The 11,974-nt window shown below is 39.9% G+C and overlaps 1 protein-coding gene across 2 annotated transcripts in view; it reads left to right on the top strand.

The window, feature by feature from the left end:
• Positions 1-769: 769 nt before the first annotated feature.
• The window catches only part of LOC107595808 (zinc finger protein 883-like), a 28,968-nt gene continuing 17,763 nt past the window's right edge, over positions 770-11,974 (top strand). Inside the window, exons 1-3 of one of the 2 annotated variants that reach the window (XM_016286350.1) lie at positions 770-1,077; positions 1,626-2,145; positions 4,048-5,970. In XM_016286350.1, the coding sequence (XP_016141836.1) occupies positions 1,638-2,145; positions 4,048-5,447 (1,908 nt within the window). In that variant the 5' untranslated portion in view covers positions 770-1,077; positions 1,626-1,637 and the 3' untranslated portion in view covers positions 5,448-5,970. Of the gene's footprint in view, positions 1,078-1,625; positions 2,146-4,047; positions 5,971-6,610; positions 6,699-7,105; positions 7,146-11,974 lie in introns of those variants that run through there. The other variant, XR_001610304.1, reaches the window with a different exon arrangement.

Below are 11,974 nucleotides of genomic sequence, written 5' to 3'. Positions count from 1 at the left end.
TAATCTGACTGGTATTTATGTAGGACAGGTTGATGTAGAAAGTTACTTTTTTTTGAGAATTAAAGTCATGGTAAATTAGAAGATATTTTGAAAAGTGTTCATTTGACATTATGATTATTTAATGTAAATAACAGAAACATAACAGGAGAAGCCATATGTTTATCTCGGATTCCAGAGAAAGCAAATTTAAGCTAAGTTGGTTAATTTGTTAGGTTAAACCAGAAAAAGTGATTGTGATATAAATTATGCACAAGACCAAAACATTTGATTTGGGTTTGAATATGGTAAAGCAAGCTTTGTGTTCTGTTCAGACATTTTCAAATGCTTTTACAGTTTTTACTGTGGTTGGTGCACATGCCTTTGATGCTTAACAGCGGTGTGTATATAATAAAATATCATCCATTAATAGTTACCTGGGTTTGTTGTGTTGTCTTTGTTTTTGTACCTGATTTGACACTTACTTCCTCTGAAAATGAGTCTAATGAGAATAAAATTACCTACTGCAGTATAAAACCAAAAACAGTAGCTGCACCTTTGATTAAAATTGAGTTATGATTGAAATTAGGTGTCTTAGTGATCTGTCTTGTGTTAGGTGGATTTATCTCTATTATATTAGATGCTAAGGAAACGGTATGAAAGTATTGTATTTACGGACATTTACGTGGTTTTAATGAGTTTAGAATTCTTTTATTGGGAAGTTTAAAATATGTCCACTAGAAAAAAATAAAGGTTCAGGAACTTTTATTTTGAAAAGCAGCGTCAGCGTTGACCTTATTTTGTGTTATCGTTGCTGGCTTTACCTAGTATCTATAAGCAGCATCGATATAACGTATTTCAGACCTGAAAAACGGGGTCAGTGCAAACTACTCCAGGTCTTTTATAGCTATACTTTCACTAGTATAACTAGACGAGTTGGTGTGATTTTAGCGGTGGATGTGTAAGACGCCTGCTTGAGCTGTAGAATGCGGTACGCTGAGGGCTGTGACAGTCCACAGGACAATCAACACAGTCTGCAGTCCAATCGAATATTCATTGCCGCCTAAATGCAGCAGATTAACTAAAGGTTTAGTATTTCCGGTAAGAATATTTTGTGCGTTATTTAAGTCAACACGACACTTCTGTTTACATCTGCATGTCTGCAACCCGCTGATATGAGCTATTGTGAACCTGAGCTGTTATTGTCACATTGGCTATTATGAACCTTCATGATTAAACATCCCTGCTGAAAAACACAAACCAGGCTTAGTTGGTGTCCCCGCCTGGTCAGAGCCTTCTTAGCTGGTTTTAGAGGAGTTTTGCGCAGTTTTCTGCTGGTCTGATTGAGATCACCTGCTTGGCCACGCTGGTGAACCAGCTAGACTAGTTTGTCCAGGTTGTTAGACCACCTTAAACTCGCTACTATGTTGCAAAACATAGTTTTTCCAGCTAAATTTTGTTTAAATTCAGATGTTACTTGATACTGGAATTTGAGATTAGAGATGAGAAGCCTATACCTATTAGTTTGTGTTATCTTTAAAAATAAGAAATTATACTTCTAATAATATAATAGTATAAATGCTATACCAGGAATGTATTGTAAATAAAACCGTAAACTATATTATTGTCCTTCTCAAACATTTCTTTAGGTTGTGCACAAGATGAAAGCTAAAGAAAAGAACTTGCTAAAGAAAAGAAAGTTATCCAGAAAAAAGAAAACCAAAGAACTGCCAAATTGTGAAAAAGAGCCATTGCCAGCAAATGATGGCATTAGTTCTGACACAAATGAAACCAAAACATCTAATGCTACTCAGGACTGTGCTGTGGACACCTGTCCTGAGGTCACACGGATCAAACCAGAAGGAGGAGAGCTGGAAGCATTGGGAGTCCTAACGGTGTCCTCTGAAAAACACCAACAACAGAAGCAGCAGAAAGTCAATCTGCAGCCTCATCCTCCTGCTTTCAGAGCATTCGTTCCAAAGACAGAACCAGACTGTGTCCCTTTAAACCCACCTAGTTTTCAGGGTAAAACTGAGCCTGGCATTTTTGAAGTGCTGCAGAGAGAGTCTACTTTGATTGTGAAGGAGGAGAATGACAGCTGGAAGGAAGTGAAGCTTGAGACGCTAGATGAAAATTCTGTGAGTGATTCTGGCCTGGAGAAAAACACGGGTAATACATTTATTTAATATGCCCAATCTTGTAAATCACACAGTTTACATATATTAAAGTTGACCGCAAGAGGCATGCTTTGAAAAATCCTGTAGTTTTGAGTTTTGATTTTCTTTTTTTTTTTTTACCATTTCTATTTTATTTTAAGTTTGTTCTTTCATTTTAGTTTAGTTTGAATTTTTAGAGTAGTATTATGGTTTATATATATATGTTTTCTGGTGGGGGGTGGGCGGGGTCATAATTAATAACACTGACTGTTAATTGATTGTACAGTCATGGCCAATAGTTTTGGCAGTGACAAATTTTGTGTTTTGCAAAGTTTGCTGCTTCAGTATTTGTAGATTATTTTTCCACATGTTTCTATGGTATACTGAAAAACAATGATAAGCATATCAAAAGTTTTAAAGGCAAAAAAAGTCAATATGTACAGTGTTGACCCTTGTTCTTCATAACATCTGCAATTCGCTCTGGCATGCTGGATATTAGCTTCTGGGCCAAATCCTGACTGATGGTGATCCATTTTTGCCTTATAGTTCTCGGAGTTGATTACAATTTGTGGACTTCTGCTTGTCCACTCGCCTTTTGAGGACTGACCACAGGTTCTCTATAGGATTGAGATCCGGGGATTCACTTCTTTATCGCTCTTGCTTTGTGACATGGTGCTCCATCATGCTGGAAAATGCACTGATCATCACCAAATTGCTCATGGATCGTTGGAAGAAGTCGCTCTTGCAGGACGTTTTGACACCATTCTTTATTCATGGCAGTGTTTTTGGGCAGAATTATGAGAGAGCCCACTCACTTGGTTGAAAAGCAACCCCACACATGGATGGTCTCGGGATGCTTCACTGTTGGCACAACACAGGACTCGTGGTAGTGTTCACCTTTTCTTCTCCAAATAATCGATTTTCCAGATGTCCCAAACAGTCAGAAGGGAGCTTCATCAGAGAAAATAACTTTGCACTAGTCTTCTACTGTCCAATCCTTGTACTTCCTGCAGAATTTCAGTCTGTCCTTGATGTTTTTTCTTGGAGAGAACACTCTGGGATGTCCTGAAGACTTCTTCACTGCAAACGAACCTCTCTCCTTGAAGTTGTTTATGATCCGATAAATCAGGGGTGCCCAAACTCGGTCCTGGAGGGCCGGTGTCCTGAAGAGTTTAGCTCCAACCCCAATTAAACACACCTGAACCAGCTAATCAAGCTCTTACTAGGCATACTAGAAACTTGAAGGCAGGTGTGTTGAGGCAAGTTGGAGCTAAACTCTGCAGGACACCGGCCCTCCAGGACCAAGTTTGGGCACCTCTGCGATAAATGGTTCTTTCAGGTGCAATATTCTTTGTAGCAATTTCCTCTCATGTGAGGCCATTTTGATGCAAAGCGATGATGGCTGCACGTGTTTCTTTGGAGGAAACCATTGCTAACAAGAACACAATGATTGGAAGCACTTCTTCCCTCCTTTTATAGCAATCAGTCTGCTCTTACAATCTAATTAGTATGATAGTGATTTTACCTGACTAGTACTCATTCACACTTTCACATGTGCTGCTGATATAATTAGTCAATTAATGTTGGCTGGTCCTTTTGTGTCAGGATCAAAAAACAGTGAAATTTGTTTTTTTTTTGTGAAAAGTTACTTTTTTTGGCCAATGATGCTTTTAGCAATTATTTAAAATGCATCTGATCACTCTACACAATAATCTAGAAACAATGTGAATGAACACCACAACAGCTTAAGCCGCAAACTTTGCAAAACACAAAATTTATGTCACTGCCAAAACGTTTGGCCATGATTGTAGATGACAACCTAAATCTAAGAAGATTCACTTGACTTGACATTTGACCACACAAGACTGTTTCTTTATCAGTTGGCATATTTTTCTGTCCCTTTTCCTCTCCACAGCTTCCTCCTCCCTGATTTTTCCGTGTCCTCATTGCTCTGTGACTTTCACTGACTTTACATACTTGGACAAACACCTCAAATGGTGCCATCGAAGTGAATATCTAGCATGGGTGAAAAACCACAAAGTCTACAACTGCTCCAAAATATCCTCCAGGATGCTCAGCTGCTCATCGTGCCACTATCGGTTCTTCTCTCAGAGGCAGCTGGAGACCCATGTGCGCAAAGCCCACCTCCCTACACCCAAACCTATCCGAAAACGCTACACCTGCCCACAGTGTGATCGCAGCTTCGATTACATCGGCAACCTGAAAAACCACTGCCGCAGATGCCATGGCTTGGCCACCGAGTGTAAAGATGGACAAATTAGCTGTGCTAAATGCGGTCAAAGCTTTGCTGGAGTCTGGGGTCTCGGACCACATCGCTGCCATGAGGAGGAGAAGAAACCCAAGGTGGGTGTCGAGGAACCCATTTGCACGGACCGTGGCTATTTGTGCCGAGACTGTGGCAAGAACTGCTCTACACTTCAAGGCCTGACGATACACAAACGCATTCATACTGGCGAGAAGCCGTGCGTCTGCGAAGACTGCGGCCGTGGATTTCATGATATGGGGAGTCTGCGGAATCACAAAGTCATACATACAGGAATCCGGCCATACAAGTGTCCCGAATGTAGTAAAGCGTTCGCAAGGATGGCCCACCTCAGATGTCATCTGCGAACCCACACGGGTGAAAGGCCGTACCCTTGTCCCCAGTGCGGGATGAGATTCAGCCACCGATCGACGCTTCGCATCCACCAACAAATTCACTCCAAGGAAAAAACATTTTCATGCCCAGACTGTGGCAAAATGTTCTCCGCTCTGAGGTATGTGAAGGTTCACCAAAGAGCGCACAACTCGGAGCGAATGCTGCAGTGTAGAGAATGTACGAAGACGTTTTCACGGGAGGACGTGCTCAAGAAACACCTACGCATTCACTCGGGCGAGCGGCCGTACCAGTGCAACGTCTGCACCAAACGTTTCGTCCGCATCTCGCACCTGAAAATCCACATGCGAACCCACACCGGCGAGAAACCGTACTGCTGCGAGCAGTGCGGCTCCAGCTACGCTCAATCTGGCGATTTGACCAAACACATGAGGAGGCACACGGGGGAAAAACCCTTCGCCTGTTCTGACTGCGACCGCCGCTTCAACAACTCTGGCGACCTGAGCAAGCACAGGCGCAGTCACACGGGCCACAGGCCCTACAAGTGTACGGAGTGCGGGAAGAGTTTTCTCATGCCCCAGCACCTGAAGTTACACAAACTAACACACACGGGCGAGAGGCCGTACAGCTGCCCACGGTGTCTCCGCACCTTCACTCGCTCGCACCATCTTTCTCAACACATGGAAAAGCACATATAAGGATGGATAGCTGCACTACTTCTGTATAATCTCAGTTTCATTGAGGAAAATGAATTGGGAGCTCATCGATGAATTGGTTATCAGTTTACTTCTTAAAAGTTACTGAATCCAGATGCAATCCAGTCTTCCTTTCTGGACTGCCCTTAAAGTTTTAACAATATAGCTATTTTGCATGCTCTACTCCATTGGAAATATTGATCGAATAGAATTAATGCCTTACAATTATTTTTGTTAATATGGGTAGTAAATCTGACAAATGAACTGTGCTTTAAAGTGTCTATTTAAGGTACAGGCGTCATTAGCATAAAGTAATAATTTAAAGACACTGTTAGTTCACAAGAATAAATGAAGATGTGAGTTTTACTTCTGCTGTGGCTTAATATTCTATGATTATTATTATTTTAATATTAATCTGTGAGCTGTATGATGGAAGCATTCAAGGGCTGCATCATCTATAATTTGAGGTCTTTCTCTTTGCTGTACAAAAGGCATCTGCAAATATGAATAAAAGATGGATGTGAGGCAAAATTACAGAATTTTGATTTCTGTTTGAACACATGTACACTGTGTAGTGGTGATTTTAGAGTTCCATTAATTCAATTTTGTGTTAATATGGAACTAAGTATACTATTGATTCATTTTTAATCATATTTTCAGATGCCTTGTGTGCAACAAAAAAGCAATTTTGTATTTGCTATCCTAATGCCTTATGGAGGGCACTGTAAATCTGTTGAATTGCGTGTTGAATTTTCACCAAGTAAATACTGTAATGGGTTGGCTATTTTTCAGTTCATTGTTGTAGTTGATCCATTTAATGTCACTGTTCAATGCCAAAGTATTCTGAGAGTAAGAATTGTATTATAATTGTGTCTAGTTAAGATTAAATAATTCTACATGTATGCTTTGAAGCACTGGTATTCCTGATGTAATATAAAAAATTTGTATGAAGGGTTAAGATACAAGTTCATAAGGTCACTGTTTATTTTTAAATAGATGATGACATCAAATGAGTTGCGCTAATTAAAACTTGACGCAGTGGTTTGTCATTGTATTGGCTTGAACTGTGCATCATGAAACTGTATTCTTATCTTAAAACAGTAAATACAATATGCAAACCATGGCCATTTTGTCTAAACCATTGTCTTTTTGTCTTTCCTTCTCAGCTTGTGCACAGGCAACCAAAGCATCGTTGCAGTCTGTGCAAATGCTCAAAGCCAATAGATGGATCACTTGGTCAAAGGGCCCAAACAGGTCTGCTTCAGTCAATGTTGGGGGAATAGCCCTATTATTTTTATGTCTGCGATTATGAGGACAGCAGCGTGACTGGTGCACCGACACAGATAACAAAGATGTATTTAGGGCTAAATAATATTGAGTCTACCTTTGTTTAAAGCTGGAATCAATACTTCTTAAAGCATGTCCATTTTTCATTTAGCAAGCCTCTTGTCTGAGAAGGAGGGTCAGGGAGATGTATGGAAGGGAGTGTGTTTTAATTCTCTCTGTTGCTGTAGTAATAATAATTGTCAGAACAAACATGGCTTCTAAAGATTGGGTGATAGGGAGGTGAGCCAGATGCACAAAATTAATAGATTTTGAAAATTGAGACGGATTACATGACAGGGTTTTTTTTCCCCTCACATGATTTTCTTGTTTTACAGGGTACGGACAGAAATGACCATTGGAGACATAGTAACATAGGTAAACCTTTTCAGTTTTTGAGTATATGCTTTACAAACACTACTTCTGTATTTCACTAGCCATGTCAGTCACTCTGAAGAATGTAAATGTTTAGAAATTGCCACAAACGTTACAATTTGGTAGCAGTTCCTCCTTTGGGGCACCAGGGGGAAACAGATATCTGTCAAAGTGTGCTTTTGGGAATTAGGATGTGCTTTGGTGCCATCTGTCTGTCTCCTGTGATTCTCACTCTTCCCACAGTGAGACAACCTGCTGGGTTACTTCACACAAACAAGTGAAAAAGTATAACAGCCTCTAATACGTAACATGCATTTCTGTTTGCGTTACTCCCTCGTCTCCGTGTCAAATTATTATCATAAAATCATACTTTCACCCAGAACTGTGCATTCCGCTGCGTTGCTTTTACGTATTTTTTTTTTCTGTGTATTTAGGCACACCAACGATATTACCGTTCGTTTCTTGCTAAGTTTTTAGCCTTTTCGGGAACAAGGGCTTAAAATGCGTCACAGGACTCTGCATTCTTGATTTCTGTTGCGCTACGCGTTTTTTAACGCAAGAACGCTGTTTGTGAGAACGGTAGTGGAATACACTACACTACTTTTAAAATCTGAACGGATTTTAAAACACTAATCGACACACACTTGCCGGCTTTGTAAATGGTTACAGAAAAACTCAACATCATACACTAAACGACTGAGGATCATACACTACTAGACTTTCAAGTCGTTTCAAACACAAAAAAAACAACTTTGGAACATGTGCCTCCTTGCGGAAACATGTCATAAATGAAGATATGTGTTCTAAAATTGCCTCAAACATGATATGCTATCACTGGATGGAATCAGGATGGTCTGAAGCTAAAAAAAAAAAAAAAAAGGTAGAGTTGGTACCCATCATACACTAACGATTTTCTGTGAACTGTAACTGCTCAAAATCTGCAGACTGGTGTTGACTTTCGGCAACTAGCGTTGACACCAACAGACAAATTGGGGCAAAAATCTATGTAGAAGTCATGTAGTGTATTCCAGCCTTTAGTTTACTACATAGCTACTATGCTAACAAATGCGTTGACTTGTTTTCTGAGATCATAGTTTGATCTTTGACCTGTGATTTGACATGTGTTTTTTTGTAAAATGATCCATCAATGGTCAGTGCTGAAACTCTAATACCCTTATTTACAGGCAGTTTTCTGACTGACCATCTCTAGAATACTCTAAAATTGAATTACTTCAATGTTGAATTAAATAAGAGCCCTCTTGCACATTTTTCCCCCATCTCCAATTTTTTATATGTAATTCCAGCAATCCAATTTTCTCCATATTTTCTCTCAATACTCTTGTCAATTTGCTGAAGGAACACATTGTTGGCTTTGGTGTGCCGGTGTCACAGTGTCGTCTCGCTGCAGTGGTTTTGGCGCTTGTTGGCCTCAGAGGTCAGTGTGTGGGAAGAGCCGCCGGCTTTCGGGGTCTTCATGGGGCTTTAGGGCGGCTGCGTCTGTGTCCCTTTGGGCTCAGCCAAGCCCAAATCCACTTCTCTCATTCATGAAAGGGTTACAGCAGAGGTCAAATCACCACTTTCCACTCCCTGCGAATAACACAAGCCGTGCGTGAGGGATGGTTTATGTAGGCGTAGATGAAACTGTGTATTTTAGGTGTTTTTTTGGTCATGGTACTTTCTTGGCACGTATTAACTGCCTGAAAGCTCAGGCGCACAAAAGACAGTGAAAAGATGCTGTGCGTTTTGCTTAGGGGAGGATGGTTAGCACAGAAAACGAGTAGGGTCGGTGCTGTCGAACTCGAAATGAGGAGCTTCTCATTTTCGATTAGCGTCACGGCACACACAATTGCCATCTTTTTATATGTTGTGCAGCTCCCAGCACTGGTGCTTCTCATATAGCCCCAAATCTACAATCCACAACTGCTCCTTTCTTCTCCTCCCCAGTCCACCCTTATGTCCTAACCTTTGGCTCTGGGTGTCTGTTTAGCACAGGGAAAGAGATGTGGAGGGTGAGGGAGACTGACAGTGTGCGCTCCCCTACTCAGTAAATATGAACTGCACCCAACAGACAGCCTCATTTATCACAAGGGAAAGAGCGTGGGGAGGGAAGGAGAGAGAGAGGGAAAAGGGATAACCGGCTGGGACGATGTGGCCTCAGCAAGCAGGAAGCGAGCGCGGGGATGAGAGACACGAGAGTAAGGAGGGGAAGACAAGAATAACACAACAACTCAAGCGAGCGCGGGAGGAGAAAGACGACAAGCAGACGTGATGTTTAGAGGAGTCAAATAGTGGGATCAAAAGAATGTAGTTAGAAGAGAGGAGGTGAGGGAAAAGACGCAGGCCTGCTGATATACTGTGAGTGAAGAAGAGAGAGCAGATTCTGACAGTGTGACCAGATGAAGTGCTTAAAATCAAAAAAACGTTTGTGATAATTCTGTAGGTGTGAGCAGATCATAAGAGAATAAGGTAAAGTGAGACCGAAAGGAACGACGGTAGCTGTGCCTAGGATCGGTGTAATGAATAAATCTCATTTTGATCTGCAGTGAATGAACTTATTAGTGGATCACAACCCGTAATCTGGCTGTGAGTGTGGATCCTGACAACTCTGCACCAGTTGATAAGGCTTTAATCCTCAGTGCTGAACACAGGTACTGACCACAGAGACCAAAGGTGACTGAGCTTAAGTTGCTGACTTCAGAGTCATTATCGTATGTGCTCAGTCAGACACTACCGCTTGCTATCGCAATTATAGCACTAAAGGTAAAAGTTCAAAATAGCTGATGATCATTTCTACGTGCCTTGCTGTATTAAGTGTCATATACATACTGAAGCTGCATGCTCTATTTTTTCAGAATTTTTTTAAATATATAATGTGCCCAAATTTTGCTTCAATCTAATACAATTTCCCACTCATTACTAGACACATTATCTATCTATCTATCCTGTCTGTCTGTCTGTCCTCCATCTATCTATCTATCTATCTATCGTCTGTCTTGTCTGTCCTCTGTCCATCTATCTATATGTCTGTCTGTCCTCCGTCCATCTATCTATCGTCTGTCTTGTCTGTCCTCCGTCCATCTATCTATCTATCGTCTGTCTTGTCTGTCCTCTATCTATCTATCTATCTATCTATCTATCGTCTGTCTTGTCTGTCATCTATCTATCTATTTATCTATCTATTTATCTATCTATCTATCTATCGTCTATCTTGTCTGTCCTCCGTCCACTGACCACAGAGACCAAAGGTGACTGAGCTTAAGTTGCTGACTTCAGAGTCATTATCGTATGTGCTCAGTCAGACACTACCGCTTGCTATCGCAATTATAGCACTAAAGGTAAAAGTTCAAAATAGCTGATGATCATTTCTACGTGCCTTGCTGTATTAAGTGTCATATACATACTGAAGCTGCATGCTCTATTTTTTCAGAATTTTTTAAAATATATAATGTGCCCAAATTTTGCTTCAATCTAATACAATTTCCCACTCATTACTAGACACATTATCTATCTATCTATCCTGTCTGTCTGTCTGTCCTCCATCTATCTATCTATCTATCTATCGTCTGTCTTGTCTGTCATCTATCTATCTATTTATCTATCTATTTATCTATCTATCTATCTATCGTCTATCTTGTCTGTCCTCCGTCCATTTATTTATTTATTTATCTATCTATCTATCGTCTGTCTTGTCTGTCCTCCATCCATCTAGCTATCTATCTGTCTGTCTGTCTATCTACAGTCAAACCAAAATTTATGCAATGCTTAATTTTGTTCAGTCTGTTGTGTAAAAAGTTCGCATTAGCAATTAAAGAAAAACACTAATGCAAAACATGGTCAGGTCAAAGTGTCTGAATAATTTTTGGTCCCAAATTTTTTTATCAATTTTACTTTTTATTCCGCTGTATGAAGAATTTTTGGGGTATAATATGTCACAGTTTATTTTGCTATCCTTACTTACATAAATTAACTATAATGTCCTGCACCCACTAGGAAAAATATATAAAAAATTATATCTGGTGTCTGAATAATTTTTAGTTTGATTGTATCTATCTACACAATTGAATGTGTTTCAATAGACTTGCTTAAACGCTGCACAAGCAAATGTATTAATGGTAATTCATAGTTTAGTGTGGTCCATCACCAGCTGCTTTATAGATTTCTGCATTAAAAAAAATCTATATTTATTTTATGAAGCAGCAAACTTATCTGTATTTAAATTTATTGGGTCAAAGCCTTCAGTATTTAAAATTATTCAGTGATATTATAAACTCATTTCTGTGCATAGCACATGGTAATCACAGCCTACATGATATAGTTAATATCCTTGGCAATAACATCTTTTAAAAGGGTCAGAATACTTGTAATTAAGGGCTCCTTTAATGAACTGCCTGAGTGGACTAATATCACATAATTGGCGCTAATCGCTGCTAACTCAAAGCCAATTGTCTGCCAATAAGAACCTTGTACATTGCCCTCCAGTCTTCGTTATGGTTAGTATCTGACCTCTGCATTCCCAAAGACTGAAGGGCAGATTTTTTCATCTTTGCATTCAACTGTTTTCCCCCTTCGTTCTTAAGAAATTATATTTTTACCATCAGACTGCTACTAATTTAGATCAAAGTTAAGAAACTAAAGTTTTACTAAATAAAATGTTCAAGAAGCACATTACTATTATTTTAATGGCCTTGCAAAGTCAACATTATAAAATTATGTAAACTACATTAATATGGTACTGTTTGCATGTTGTTATCATAGACCGTATAATACGTATAAAACGTCACCCGTTGGTTTCCGGAGTGTTTTTGAAGCCTAAAGTAGGCGGAGCCGGCCGT

This window comes from Sinocyclocheilus grahami, unplaced genomic scaffold, assembly GCF_001515645.1.
Source record: "Sinocyclocheilus grahami isolate Dianchi unplaced genomic scaffold, SAMN03320097.WGS_v1.1 scaffold11.1, whole genome shotgun sequence".
Lineage (NCBI taxonomy): Eukaryota > Metazoa > Chordata > Actinopteri > Cypriniformes > Cyprinidae > Sinocyclocheilus > Sinocyclocheilus grahami.
This window is presented reverse-complemented; position numbering and strand designations above follow the sequence as displayed.